General features: G+C 42.3%; 1 protein-coding gene across 3 annotated transcripts in view; it reads left to right on the top strand.

Annotated features, from left to right (window-relative positions):
- PLEKHM3 (pleckstrin homology domain containing M3) overlaps nucleotides 1-3,197 on the top strand; it is a 146,722-nt gene extending 143,525 nt beyond the window's left edge. For all 3 annotated transcript variants that reach the window (XM_037029898.1, XM_037029911.1, XM_037029903.1), the window contains one exon: nucleotides 1,582-3,197. In XM_037029898.1, coding sequence (XP_036885793.1) covers nucleotides 1,582-1,941 — 360 coding nt within the window. In that variant the 3' untranslated portion in view covers nucleotides 1,942-3,197. The remainder of the gene's footprint in view (nucleotides 1-1,581) is intronic.
- Nucleotides 3,198-15,741: the final 12,544 nt, after the last annotated feature.

Below are 15,741 nucleotides of genomic sequence, written 5' to 3'. Positions count from 1 at the left end.
TGAAGGTCATAGAGAGGGAAATAAGTTAAAAAATGGTAGGAGATGGGCTTGCTTGACTCAAAAGACAGCCAGCATAACTTCTACTGTCTTTATTAAGAAAAAATTCACTCTTATAAAGCAGGAAACCTGATTTTTCTGTTCATTTTCTGAACCTTGATGCAAAAGTAATGTACGTTGCTTTAAAAATGCACAAACGAGACAACTGTGTACCAAGTGAAAGGCTGGCTTTTCCAGCCCGTTCCCTCCCCAGAGCCAGCTACTGTTATGCCCATCTTAGTCATCATGAGGCGATGCTGTGATCTTTAAAACCACTTTAGTTTTTATCACTAGTATTATTCACTGCTTCAGTTTTTGCAAAATACAGTATTACATCCTTTGTAGTTCTTTATTGTTGTGATGTCAGTTACTACTAATTTATTCTCCTTGGCATTGTAATTTCTTTTTAGGTATGATTAACATTGCCCTTAGACATTATTTTTATGTAAAATTTTCATTTAAACTATGTGTTCATTTGAAAGTACCCATCTATTTCCAGTTACTTCCAGTTATTTCCTAACACATTAAATTTCATCTTTTTTCTTGTATCAGAATGGGCACGTGTACATATTTGCACTGATAGAAATAAAGGCACATTTTATCTTGTTAGTGTATGAACTGCTGGACTCGTCGAAGCCCATGCGGTGTCAGTTAAGTGAGAGGGGATCCTGCTAAGCGTTGGTTCTGGACTCTTGGATGTTTGCTGGGCCAACAGGTGAGATAACTGTGGGAGGCAGGCACATGAAAGACACCAGTGGGGACAACTAGTAGAGACAACTAGGGGGACACACTAGTAGAGACAGCTGTCAACAGGAGAGCACATGGCCCAGTGGGAGCAAGCTGCCCCCGTCGTAGCCAGTATCGTTGCATGTTAGAGTTCAGACCTGGTTCTTCTAGATCTAAGGAGTTTTTCAAAAGATGCCCCCAAAGCTGGATTTTTATGTGAAATCTCCCAATTATTAAATTGAGTCATTATTTAAAAACACTAAGCTTTTAAAAAAGTTTTAGGCTCAATGTGCCAAATTTGCAACCTTTTTATATTGTATACTTGTCAGCAGCAAAACAAACCTATTTTTCCACATTTGGTAAGTGTTCTTGGGGGAGATAGTGAAAAACCATCCTATTAACTCATCAGAGAAAGAGTGTTATTGAATTTAGAACATGAGGTTCTACATTCATATTTACCCTGCATGTTTTCAGTCTATTCTGGGAACTCCACCACATTCCTCTTGTACCACACCGTAACTGTGAAGCTGGTCTATGGAAGTAGGGCTCACCATTTGTTGGCCTTCGATCCCCTACTCTACACTACAAAGAAAGAAGAATACAAAAGAAGTTTCAACATCTTCATTTTCCAACCTCCAGTGGTTTAAACCAAAGGGTTCTTTTGGAGCGAAAATACTATGTCTTTTCGTTCTCAGAGTTGCTGAGAAATTATAATTAGAGGTTTTCCTGTTGCGTAAAGGAAAGGAATTCCAGTCCTCCTCGTCTGCAAGATATCTGTTCTCAACGGCTTTCTTCCCTGTCCCGTTTCTCTTTCTGTAGGTAATAGAGGGAAAGCTGGCTCCATTCCTGGGCAAGGTCATTAAATTCGCCACTTCCCACGTGTACAGCTGCAGTCTCTGCAGCCAGAAGGGGTTCATCTGTGAAATCTGCAACAATGGGGAGATTCTCTACCCTTTTGAGGATATTTCAACAAGCAGGTACAGGATCGCTTGTTTTATTTATACCCAAATGTGCCACATGCAGTTTTATTTGGCCAGATCGGGCCAACTTTTAGTGAAAAACTATCTTTCTCTCGTCCCCTGTATCACATCTCCCTTATTGTTGTCGAGCATTTTTTACCCTTTGGTTTTCTATATTTATTTCCAATGCACCTCACTACCTCTACCCAGAACAAGATAACAGAGTTGCAAGGAAACATCGCCCAGCTCTGCCTTATTAGGTAGCAAAGAGTGTTCAGGTTCATTTTTAGAATGAAGACTGGGGAGGAAGAACCATCACAGCCATTTCAGGGCCAAGTGATGGGTGGTGGGGAATCACAGCTTCAGAGGAAGGCCAGAACCAGGTGGGTTACTGGGAATGAAACTGGAGGACACCGGTGACCAGCTGTCTGGCTCACCACATGCGTTTGTCCACAGATGCCTTGCAGCATAGTGATGAAAGTTTTAGGACCAAAGGAGAGAAAAGTGGGAGTTTATGTGGGATTCTTTTTCTAACCAAAGTAACATTTGGGCATCATCGCATCCATTGATTGATGGATGATTTTTCCCCCACCAACTTGAGAGCAAAATTTTTACCATTGCTTTTCTTGAATCTCAAAGTGATATATATATCCCTTTTCCTTTTATCCAAAGAGCATGATAGAAATACACACCGGGTGTATGTATACACTGGCTTCTTTGGGCATGAGCATCCTGATCCATTTCCCACCCTGCGGGACTCACTTATTCTGTGGTTCAGACAGAAGGTGAGGCATGAAGCCAGGGAGAGTGGAAGCATGTAGGGTAGAGCACAGATGTTAAGAGTTGACTCAGCCCTTCTGGCTGCTTCTTAAACTCAAAGACTCTTTGTAAACATCCAGAAACCTTGGTTGTTCCCACACATGGAAAGACAGACAAAAACACACACTCTCCAGCCTCCAGTTTCCTGACTGGACAGGTACTTACGTAGCTCATAGCCTAGAGATTGTGCACTGCTTAAAAATGTACCCCACATAAAATCCTGCACACAGATGTTCGTAACAGCAGCGTTCATAATAGCCAAAAGGTGGAAACAGCATAAATGTCCATCAGCTGATGAGAGGATAAATAAAAGGTCCACATAATGGAGTATTATTCAGCCTAAAAAGGAACGAAGTGCTGATACAAGCTGCCATGTGGATGGACCTTGAAAACATTATGCTAAGTGAAATAAGCCAGACACAAAAGGCCATATACTTTATGTTCTAGTTATAGGACACATCCCAAATAAGCAAATCCATCGAGATAAAGTAGAGTAACGGTAGCCTGGGGCTTGGGGAAAGGGGAGTGGATACAAATATTTTGGGAAAGAGAGGAAAGTATTTTGCAATTAGAATATGGTGATAGTTACACGGTCTTGTGAATACTCTAAAAATCAGTGAATTGTATACTTTTAAAAGAGCAAATTTTATATTATGTGAATTATACCACAATTAAAAAGTTTAATAAAAATTAATATTAAAAAGGCTTCAAACTGAGCTCTGGGTAGTGTGGCTCAGTTGGTTGGACTGTTATCCCATAGTCAAAAGGTTGCAGGTTTGATTCCCAGTCAGAGCACATACCTCGGTGGAAGCCTTGATCCCTGGTCTGGGTGTGCCGGAGGCAGCCAATTGATGTTTCTCTCTCACATCTGTGTTCCTCTCTGTCCCTTCCCCTCTTTCTTCCTCTTTCTCTAAAAGCAATGAAAAACGTCCTCAGGTAAGGATAAAACAAAAATTTTAATGTTTTAAACTGAATAAACCATTACTGGACCACAAAACACGACTCAATAGATTTTAAAAGGCTGAAACTATACCAAGTATGTTCTATGACACATAGAAATTAAGAACCCCAATAAAAAAGAATCTAAGGAACCTCAAAATATTTGGAAATAAAACAACACATTCTAAAAACTCTGTGACAAAGAAGATATCAATTACAAGAGACATTTTTAAATATTTTGAAATGAACGAAAGTGAAATACAAAATTTCAGAATGTACTGAGTACGCTAAAATAATGCTCAGAGTGAAATCTATAGCTATAGATACCTATCTCAGAAAGGAGGAAAGGAGGGCTCAAGTCAGTAACCCGAGATTCCACCTTAAGAAACCAGATAATAACCAGTAAACAAAATCCAAAGCAAGAGAAGGAAGGAAAAAATAAAGATTAGAGCAGATGTCAGTGATGCAGAAAACAGAAAAACAACAGATCAGTGGAACCACAAATTGGCTCTTTGAAAAGATCCCATTTAGGTAGACGGACCAAGAAAGTGGGAGAAAACACAAATTGTCAAAACCAGGAGTGAAAAGGTTACAGCAATTAAAATAATTATAAAGAGGTATATACAAACAACACCATACCAATAAGTTGTAAAACTTAGATAAAATAAGTAAATTTCTAAAAAAATAAATTACCAAAAGGGACTCAGTAAGAACTAGAAATATGAGTAGAGCTGTAACAGGTAAAGAAATTGAATTAGTAAGTTTTAAATCTTTCCATAAAGAAGGCAAATGGTTTTCATGGTGAATTTTATTGAATATTTAAAGAAAGAATACCAGTCCTTCACACAAGAGGGGCATTACATGGTGATAAATGGGTCAGTTATCCAGAGACACATCAATCCTTAATTCATATGAACAGAGAATCAAAATTCATGAGGCAAAAATTGAGAACCACAAGGAGATATATATATTACATATCAATATCAATATCTGTGTGTATATATACACACATATAAATATATGTGTGTGTGTGTGTGTGTGTGTGTGTGTGTGTGTATATCTAAAGAAAGCTTCATTTCACCGGACCTGGGCAGGCTCATCTTGATATTTATAAGGACCAGGGGAAGAATGCAAATGGATGCCTCCAGTTTCCCAGCCCAAACCCTGCTCTGCATCCCAAGGCCACACACATGCACATGCAGACACCTCAGCTGCCTCATCCTAACTTCGTACACCGTGTCCCCAGCTCAAGTCACCCCTCAGGTCTACGAGGACACACTGGGAGCGGGATCAGCCCCCAGAAAGACAAGCCCTGGGGGAAAAGCCCATGCAGCTCTGGGGATAGACTTTGGGGGCCAGGAATTCTGAGGCCCTAGGTACGTGGTCTAGAAGGAAGAGGCTCCAGGTGGCCCCCTTCTTGGCCAGTGAGAGGGGCAGGCAGAGGAGAACCTAAAGCAGAACCTAGGTCAGCCCATTTGCCAAGATCTAAGGGCAGTATTTGGACGTTCTACTGGGGAGCAACTCTCTTAATGCAACACTCCATCTTCCATTCTTATAGGACTATGATAAAGTAATCATGTCATAAGAGAGGCTCTGCTACACTAGAAAAGACTGTGGGCTGGGGTCAGGACCTCTGAGTTACGGCCCTAGCCACAAGGCCTAGGATCGTGAGTTATACTTCTTAGGCTTGTCTCTTGCAGCACCAGGCACCATGATGGCCCAGAGTAAGATCTAATGAGCAATTCATATTTGTAATATCAAAGACTACTGAGATTCCAGAATTTAAGTTGGTTTTCAAGAGTGATTTTTAAAAAGGGTTGTGTTTTGTTTTTGTGGGGTTTCTTCGTGCGTGTGTGTGAATCTAACCCAAGGTCCAAACCTGTCCCTAAGAGCTGGATGCCCTTGCTTTTCTTACATGATCTGAAAGTTCCCTATCACCCCTCCAAACACCCAAATGAACTTTCATACTATTTAGTCTTTTTCACCGGAATGGGAATCACTGATAAGAAAAGAGCTCAATGAGCAAAACACTAAGTTTTCTGTTCCTGCAAGATGAGTCCTTATTTCACACATTTGAACTAATTATTATGCAAATGAAAGAATTACCCTGCAGACAGGTAGTCAATGGTGAACAGACAAGGTACCATGTGTCTCAGGTAACTGTTTGTACGTTTATCATTTTGAAAATAATAACAGCAGAAATTTAATCATGCAGAAGCAGTTCACAGCCATTAAAGTGAAAGATCAAAATTAAAGGGAGTGAGAACTGAATGGAGCATCTTTCAGTTAACCCAAGTAGAATATTTCCTTGCCTATGGTGTCCTTCTAGAACCCAGAACCAGAAAATGGCTGTATTTATCTCGTTGGCTGCAGTGTGATCATTCTTCCCGGAGTTGTCAAGTGTATGTGTGTGTGTGTGTGTGTGTGTGTGTGTGTGTGTGTTGGGGGTGATTTGTGAGAATCACTGAACTGCATACAATTCACTCCCATATATTGTGTAACTGGACTCACCCCCTTCCTTATGCTAGCCTGTTATTACACTGGTTTTGTTTAAAAAAAAACAACACAAAACTGTTGAATCAGACCATTCTGGAACCCCTGAGAAAGTCCTCCAGGCAAAGGTGAGCAATCAGCTAGATTTGATTTGCTACAATGTTTTTTAACATTGTTTTATGCATTTTCATCGCCAACTTTCTTATCACCATTGAGCTTATTCATACTGTTACAGGAGGATTTGAAGCTTTGTAGATAATTTAAGGTTGTCCTTTTCCTACATTCTCTGTTCAGGATATAATGAGACTTTATATAACTGTATAGCCTAATTATCAGGGCAAAAAAAGAATTGCAAGCCTCAGGAGAAAGAGCCACAGAGAAAAATATTCCAAGGATCTCTGTGTTTTCTCCTATTACTTTTGTCTCCTACTCTTTCCACCACATTTATCAAGCTTTTCACATTTTTTCCGTTCTGACCAGTAGGCATATACTGGTGTGACTTTATATTCTTTGCATGGTTGTGGTTTGGGATTTGAAGTCCTTAGAGGACAGGCATCAGTTTAAAATCACATCCGGCAGAGAAATGACAAGAAGAATGCGAGGCATCTTCTGCAGGCATTTGAGGGGTCCCCTGCCATTTTCAAGAAGAGATTTTCACCCAATAGCTGACCCAGTGGACACAGTGATGCCTTTGATTTGTGGGGGAGGAAGAGACGTTTCTCTATCCTTGAGTTTTTTCTGGCTGGTCTAATAATCAAATAGACATGAGATAGAAGAACAAAAAAATAAGCAGATTTAATGCATACCGGTGTATAGGAACCCTGCATACATGAGTGAGTCAGGGGCCCCACATGCAGAGAGAAAGGGGGACAGGGGTGTGTAAGGCATCCTGGGCTACGGATGAGGGGCGGAGCCTTGGGGCTACAAAGGGTCATTGCAGGGTGAAAAGAAGAGTAGACCTTTAGTAAATAGAAGGTTGTCCTGCCCTATAGATCAGTCAAAAGAAGTTACCTCTGATAATCTCTTATTAAGGGCACCGCCACTGATTCAAATTTTTCTAGGTGGTTAACGGGGAGAAGGGGCAGAAGTTTCTCTTGAGCCAGAAGCTAAAATTGCCTTTAGCTCACAGTACTCTGCAGACCGCTGAGGCACGTCTTAAGGTGGCTCCTTCTGAACCTTCACAGATTTCTGGGAGAAATAGGTTTGTTTATAAAGGAAGGAAGAAAAAAGAGGAAGAAAGCAACATTTAAATGTGATCTCTACTATAAGTAGGGCCTCTCAACCCACACGCTTACACACTAACACACACACTCACTCACTGGCACACAGACACACACAGAGTTTGCTATTCTTCCGCTAATGGGATCCACACTGCTTAAAGCCGACTGCTAGGTCATTGTCTGCGACCACAGCAAGGGAAACATTATTTAAAAGCCATTCAGACCCTAAAAGAAGCAGCTGAGCAGAGTAATTATCAGAGACTCTCCATTAACGAGGGCATCTTTGCTCTTTGTCTGAGTTGGTTTAATAAGGTTCACTAATGGGACTGTGGGGGAGGGGCAGACTAATGGTTCTAAAAAAGCCCCTTCTTGGCCCCCTTTTTTCTGGGGACTATCTTTAAAGATGCCGACAGTAAAGCCAGAAGTTACCATACTGCAAAATGACCTTCGCAAAAACTTGTTGGGGACCCCTGCTGATTAGAATTCAGGTTTTCAAAATTAGGAAACATCTTTGTCTTTCTCTCTCTTCTATTCCAAGGTGATTTTCCCCCACTTCCTCTTACTGGTCCTTGGCCCTTGGTGTTTGGTGAACTTGGCATTGAAAACAGCATCGCTCAGTGGTAAAGAAGCAGAATAACACTCCTGGGCAATTTCTCCTTAGGCTTGCTGCTTCTACTCATATTCCAGTGGTCTGCTTCTCTACAAAAGCCACCTGTCTCATTATTCCTTTTATAACTTGAAGTTAGAAGTCAATCCCACGGTTTCACTTTGGATTTAGGATGGCCACCTGAATTCAAAGTACTACATTATAATCCACCAGCTTTATACACTCAGTTTTGCTGGAGGCTTGCAATTCACGAGGGGAACTCCCACACATTGTTAGTTGTGCCTGGGAAGTGGCGGAGCTTCCACTTCTCATTTCCCCTGCTCCAACCCTACATCAAGCTCCCCTCTCATCTCCTCTGGATGACTGCAGGGGTCCCCTGGCTGCTCTTCCAGCAGCACTATTGACCCACCCCCACATGGTGAGGCTCTTTCTTCCTCTCTAGCAACGTCTTGCACCAGGCTCCTCCCAGCTGTCTGCCCAGGCGCTGGGGCCTTTTTCAGCGAATGAACACATCATACTTATTCCTGCCACAGGACCTTTGCATATCTTTCTGCCTAGACCACTCTTGGAAGGATCAGTGGTAGCTCACACTCATCCTTCAGCTCTCAGCTCAGTAGTGAGATGTTCAGGAAAGCCTTCCCCACGCAGCCTTTGCCAGTGGACAGCTTCTACTTCATGCATTTATAGTGCCATATACTCCTCCTTCACAGCACTATCTCAGTTAAGGGGTTCTATTTGTTTGAATGGTTTAATATTAAGAACCACCTCCTTGTGAGTAAGTGTCATGGGAGTAATCACCAGCTCCACGAGCAATAACTATGTCTGTGTTTGTGTACCCTTATATCCTCAGTACCCAAGACAATGTCCGTGACCGAGTGCCTAGTAAATATTTGTCACGCTTTAGGTAGTAATTCAAAGTACTATACCCCCTTCCCCACTTCTTCATACCCATTTCCAATATTTCAACCAAAGCGTGTTTGCCGAGACGTTCCCATGACTACTATTGGTATGTTTGGGAACTACTTATATCCCCTATTTTTCCCTGTCAGTGTAGAGGACTTCACCATATAATGAGGCCTCGTGTAAAGGAGTGCCATTCTATATCACTGTTGGTTCTCAGGCTGGGAAGACTCCAAGGACAGCGGTGTTCCAGAACATACCGTAGGTGTGAAGATGGCTGTGCCACGTGGGGAGCGCAAACTTTGAGAAGGTGTGTTCAAAGTGGCCTGCCAGCTCTTTAGTTGGTGGAAACCTTCATCCTCTATATCTGTATCTGTGCTTATAGCCATGCGTATTTTCACCTTTATCTTCAAATGTATATATGGTTGTGTACAAGCATATATACGTTTGTGTATATCCACATCCATGCCTATATCTGTCTAGCATGAAGTGTCACATAAAAGCAAAATGAAAGACCTTGACCCACACTTTTCAAGAAGTGTCTCTTCTAAAACATTTTTATCGAATTTATTGGGGTGACATTGGTTAATAGGGTTACACAGGTTTCAGGTGGACGATTCTAGAACACATCATCTGAACACATCATCCTGCATTCACCACCAAAGTCACATGTCCCTCCATCCCCCTTACCCTCTTCTACCTCCCCCCACCCCTTTTCTTCTGGCAATCACCACACCGTCGTCCGTGTTTGTTTTTTTTCTTAATCTCAGCCCCCCAAGCCCCCGCCCCTCTGACAGCTAGTCAGTCTGTTCTCTGTATGTGTGAGTCTGAAAGGGAGACCGTGCTCAGTTCCACAAATTTTTCTCCAACAAGAGGCAGTTTCTTGTAGGGAGAGACTTTCAGCCTCAGCCTGGCCCCTCCCTAGAAGTTTTGATGCCTTTGTGGCCTGAAACTTCATCTCGATTTTTGGGGTTAGGATTCCAACATGGGGATTTGCAGGGACCCAAGCACTCTGACCCCGCCACGGAGCTTTCTCGTGCCACAGAACTGGAACTGTTAAAAGTACGGTGATTCTCAACCACAAGTTTCTCCTTATGAGAAAGTCCACTATACCCCAAGTTTACTTATTACAGGACATTTCGGCAACAAAGGAATTTAATAGTTTGCATGAAATGTCCAGGCAGTTGACATAAACAATATCCTGCTTCCATACCGAAAGAACCCCCTTTTCATTCAGGATGGCGATTCACCGCTAAACTAAAAAAGACTTGCCGTTGGAGTGGACGGATAACAGGTTCTAGCCAATGTCATGTAAGCAGAAATCTGGCAGATGAGGTTTCCAGGAAAGGTACCGTGTTCCTCATTAAAAAGGAGAGCATTGACTTGTGAGCATTTTGCTTTCACTTTTTCTGCTTCTTCTTGCATGTAATGTCAGCACAGGGTCTTGAAGCTCAGCAGCTGCTTTGTGATCTGAAGGGCAAAACACAGGAGTGAAGGACGTTGACGCCAAAAAGCCAGAGGGAGCGCAAAGCCCTGACGGCGACTGTGGAGATGCGCGCCCGGCCCCGGGCTGCCTGTTACACACACAAAATACTCCGCTTCCTGCTACCGGCAGCGAGAGCGTGATGCTCACTGATTAAAACCACAGCTTCTTCTTTGGAAGGTACCGTGTTCCTCATTAAAAAGGAGAGCATTGACTTGTGAGCATTTTGCTTTCACTTTTTCTGCTTCTTCTTGCATGTAATGTCAGCACAGGGTCTTGAAGCTCAGCAGCTGCTTTGTGATCTGAAGGGCAAAACACAGGAGTGAAGGACGTTGACGCCAAAAAGCCAGAGGGAGCGCAAAGCCCTGACGGCGACTGTGGAGATGCGCGCCCGCCCCGGGCTGCCTGTTACACACACAAAATACTCCGCTTCCTGCTACCGGCAGCGAGAGCGTGATGCTCACTGATTAAAACCACAGCTTCTTCTTTGGAGGATAACTAGGAAAAGAGAGGCCTGGGGTCTGGCATTCAGTTTTACAGATAAATGTATCAGAATCATTAAAACCTGTGGCAGACCAAGAGCAGAGCCACGGAGTGCTAATGAAACCGAGTGGCTGTCTGTCTGCTCCTTACCGTCACCTCGCGCCCGCGAATGTCAACAGTGACAAGTACCCCTTTCTGAGTGCTTGCGAAGAGGAGGTGTCTTTATATCGCCCTTCTCTGAGTGAAAACAGCCAAGTCCTGCTGGATTTGAACCTTGTTCCTTAGCATTCTGTAGGCATTGCTTCCTTGTCGTTACGAAGTTTGTGTGGCAAGAAAGAAAACCTTGTGACAAGTCTTATTTTTGTATTTGTTTGTTTCAGGTATTTTTTTTTCTTTAAGGGGAGAAAATGGATGTGGTGGCTTTGCCCCCCTTTAATCTTGTGAGTTGTTCTTAACTGATTTCTCGTGAGACATGGCTTAGCAGGGTTAGACGTTTGACCTAAACACCTGTATTGATTCATTTGTTATCTTACCTGCAATCTAGTCTACCGGGGTTCCGATTTGTTTGTTTTTTTCTGATACAACTGAAGGACCCGATAGAGCCTGACCAATCCCCACTCATTACTGCGATTTAGAACACACCGCTGCTGGCTGGGCAATTCTGGGCCTGCATCCACCGGCATTGCCACACAGCCTCACCCTCACCTTCCAGGTGAGGACCACTCTCCTATGGTAAAGCTGCGATTGTGCCCTTTTCCTGGTTTGGCCTTCTTCTTAAGGGACAGTTAACTTGCTCTTTTTTGGTCTCTGTCCTTCATTTCTATCACTATGACTTCTTTATCTATTTGCCCTTTTCTCTGTGTTTTGAGAGTTATTTAACTTGTCCTCTACGTCAGTACAGCATCAATTTTGCTGTACCTCCGGTGTGATTTTTTTAAATGCCAGCATTCCGTTTTAACTTCTTTCCTTACCATATTATTCTTTCTTTAAAAAAATGGTTGCATTTTCATTTCATCCTAATGTATTCTCATTTCATTTCCTTCCTATAATTGCTCGTAATCCTCACCCTTTAAAGAGTCTGTCTTGGGCCTATTAAGACTGTCCATGCCCCGATGTTTTCTACAGCATCCTACAGTAAATCAGTCCCCAGGGCCAGCCCTTTCCCGGAGACTCCTGGAGATTGTTTCTTTTCTATTCTGCAAAAGTTCTTTCCTAAGCTGCTGTGTTTTTTTCTTACTCATCCTTGGATAAGGTAAGCTATGTCTGGACTCAAGCTTTATCACCAGACATGCTCTTGAATCCATTCTCTGTCAAGTGGAATAATGCTGGAATCCTCTTCTCCCTCGGGCACATCTGGAGAAGAGGTCACAGGCACAGCTGGAAGAGCCGTTTCCACGTTTCCGTTCGTTCTTACTGGCGATGTCGTAGCAGGAGCACCTGTCCCTGGATCCACTCCATGGTTATGCCTCAACCCCTCCCATCTCTGCCTTCCCCTAAGAGCTAACACTACACCAACACCCTGTCCTGATCCTTTCCTTCCTCTTATTTCTGTAGTTTTACCACCCACGCTCTAATGCATCCCTGAGCTATTTCATTAGTATTGACTTTGGTTCCCTTCATTTGTATGGAAGTTTATATTTTGGGGGGACTAGCTTCTTTCACTCAGGTCAATGTACCGGTGCCTTCCAGTCAAATGGGCACATTCTGCAGCTGAGCAAGTTGGGTTTGTTACACCTTGTGGCACAGGTGGCAAACACAAGGCCCGCGGGCCGAATTTAGCTCTCCACCTTGTTTTATCTGGCCTGGCACCTTGCTTCTACCTGGTGGCAGCACCGAGCTCTTGCTTAACTGTTAAGGAGTAGTTACATTTATACAGTTCTAAAATTACATTCAGCCCTTTGAAAGGGACTGCGAGGCTGATGTGGCCCCCCAATGAAAATGAGTTCTACACCCCTGCCTTACGGTGAGTGAAAATGCACATCTGAGGAACCAGCAGAAGTCTCAGGAAGAGGGTGCTGGGGTTCCTTATAGGATTTGGGCTTGTGTTGGGTGATTTGGGGAGAGTACAAAGAAGTAGGGCCTTGCTCTGGTTTGGATAGCCCTGGTCAGGAAGCCAGAGTCGACTCTGTGCTTGGGTGTCACACTGTATCTTACCAGGAAGGAAAGGTGGACCGAGGCTAAAGCCACGGTGGGGAAAGAAGCAGCAGCCACTGATATTAGATAAGAGGGTATTTGGTCATTTTTGTGGGTTGGCAATACTATTCGTGTTTTGTCTGTGGGCAAATGTGATTACAGAGTAGTCTTGTTTTCGTCTTGATCTGTTGTGGTCACAGCATGGCCTTGTCTGAGGTTATATTATGTGAAATTATTTATGTTCAATGACACCAAGGCCGACCTGCAAGTGGCTGACTGGTAGAACCGGGCCAGTTCCTGGACACCAGCGGCTGCTTTTCTCTTCCTCCAATGTTTGTGAGATTCATCCGTGTCACTTCACGTAGCTACAGTTCATTCATTTTCACCACTCATGATATTCTATTCCACTCACCATAGCACACTTTTGCATATTACGGTACAACCCTATTTTATTTATTCACTCTACTGTTGAGGGACATTTGACTTGCCTGCAGTTTGGGGCTCCTCTACCCCCCCAGTCCAAAATCTGCTTGATTTTTTCTGAAGCTTTCAGCTTCATGCAGGGCATGGAAAACTGTAACCTCTAGAGTCACTGCTACAGGGTTTTCCTTCTTTGTTCCTTTCTGAGCACTTAAATTTAGTGGATGTGAACTTTGTGCCACACTTTCTGCTTCATGTAGAACTGGACACTCTTGAAAAGTTTAAAATGGAGATGGGAAGCAACCGGTACAGAGAGAGCTTAAAGAGCAGGGGAGGGGCAGAGAGAGACATCTATGGAAGCCTAGGGTCTGTGGGAGGTGTTGGCATCTCTTGTGTTGCAGAGTAAACCCAAAGATGTGAATAGCTGATGAGCTTATGAGAAAGTAATTGTAATCGTTGCAGTGGGCTGGGGCGGTCAGGGAAGCCTCTGGGGAGCACGTCGGGTAAGACTGTGGTAGAGGTGGGCGGAGAGGAAGGTTCTGGCCCATCTGGGGATAAGGCAAACATGTCGTGCCATTAAAAAGTAATGCTAGTCCAGAGGGTGAAATTGTGGGAGATAATAGTGGGAAGAGATTTTTTTATCCTTGCCCCAGGACATGCTCATTAATTATAGAGAGAGGGAAGGGATGGAAAGAGAGAGAAACATTGATGGGAGGGAGAAACAGCAATCCGCTGCCCTACTACACGTCCCGACTAAGGACCAAACCCACACCCCGGTCTACGAGACAGCACTCCAACCAACAGAGCCACGCTGGCTGAGGCAGGAAGAGACTTTTTCCTTCATTTGAGACCTTAGGATTGTGTGTCTTAGTTTTTGTACATCCCAATTATTCACCAAGTAGTAAGCTCACCGAAGTTTTGAACTACTAATATTATAATTTTATTTTTTGATATTAAATCTTTGAATATTCTGGATATTTTTTGGATAAAAAATATGGTTTAGGGCACATTTTATTTTTTATTCCTAGTCAGTTTGCCCATCACTATTTGTTGATGGATACATCTTCCCTTCTCTTCACCTCCCATATATTTGACCCATCTACCTTTTTCAGACATGAAATTCACATATGTATTTGGGTTTATTTCTGATAATTCTATTCTATTATAGTCTGATCAGCTATTTCCTCTCTAGAATAAAATATTTAATTATGGTAACTTTATAATACATTTTAATATATGGTTGTATTGATTATGTCCTTATTAGTCTTTTTTCAGAATTTTTCTAATTCCTCATTTCCATTTCCTGATGAACTTCAGTATTATTCTGTCAAGTTAAAAAAGCACCTTGGTGTTTTATTTAGTTCTATATTTGATCTATAGATCAATTAAGGAAATTAGTGGCTTTAAGATTTGTAAAGTGTTTTCTCTTGTCAGCAAAGAGGAGAAATGTGAAGTGAAAAAGAAAGAGGAAGAAGAGGAAGAAGACAATTTTCCTTATAATCCATATTTTTAAAAGATATGCATTTGTGTATGTATTTATGTTTACTTGTTTATTTATTTTTTAGAGAGAGAGCAGGAAGGGAGGAAGAAAGAGAGGAGGAGAAACATTGATGTAAGAGAGAAAAATTGATCAGTTGCTTCTTAGAAACGCCCTGACCAGGGACTGAACCCACAACCAGGGATGTGCCCCGACAAGGAATCAAACTGGTGACCTTTTGGTTTGGGGGAGGACTCCCAACCAATGACTCACACCAGTCAGGGCCATAATTGAGTTTTAAAATAGAGTATGAATTGCATTGCGCCTCTGAAGAGCACAAAATACTTATAAAGAGCATGAAATTACTGTTTCTAATTTATAGACTGAAAACTCAAGGCAGAATCTTGGCCAAGTTTTTTTTTAACTTTTATATATTTATCCTTAAATGATTTCTTTCTTTTGAGTATTCATGAAGAACTGAGTATAAATCTTCTCTGCCTTTAGGCTTTGGCACTTTCTGGAACAAAATGAAATAATGAACAGGGTTAATAGAAAAGCTATATAAACACAAGCGATCTCATTGATGGTGACTGTATTCTGATATAAGCTACTTTATGTAAATTTTGCCTTTTATCCCAACTTTGACTCTTGTCCCACTGTCAAAAATTATTTTCAGGTTATCCAAAATGATAGGTAACAAACAAAAAATAAGTTAGCACTCATTCTTAGCTCTTAATTTTTAACAGTTTCCTTTGGAGAATCATAAAATTAAAGGTTATTTTCCTGCAATTTTTCTCCTCCTAAATATTTGGGTAACACACTCGGGTGACTAAATGGATAGTTCGAATGCACTGTGAAGATGGCAGGCGGCAGAGAAAAGCTAAGGGAAGAGGGAGCCCAAATGTACTTGGAGTACCTGGAAATTACACCTGGCAGCCAGCAACCTTTTGTGCTCCTTTGTTGTACTGTCTTTCCCAGCAGCAGGCTCTCAAGAGTACCTTTATTTCACTGATTACTAAATTAGTGTTGGATTTAATGAGAGAGAT

This window comes from Sturnira hondurensis, unplaced genomic scaffold (assembly GCF_014824575.4).
Source record: "Sturnira hondurensis isolate 20B ecotype Veracruz unplaced genomic scaffold, ASM1482457v3 Scaffold0001532, whole genome shotgun sequence".
Taxonomy (NCBI): domain Eukaryota; kingdom Metazoa; phylum Chordata; class Mammalia; order Chiroptera; family Phyllostomidae; genus Sturnira; species Sturnira hondurensis.
Note: the sequence above shows the minus strand (reverse complement) of the source record. Positions and strands in the feature narration are given on the sequence as shown.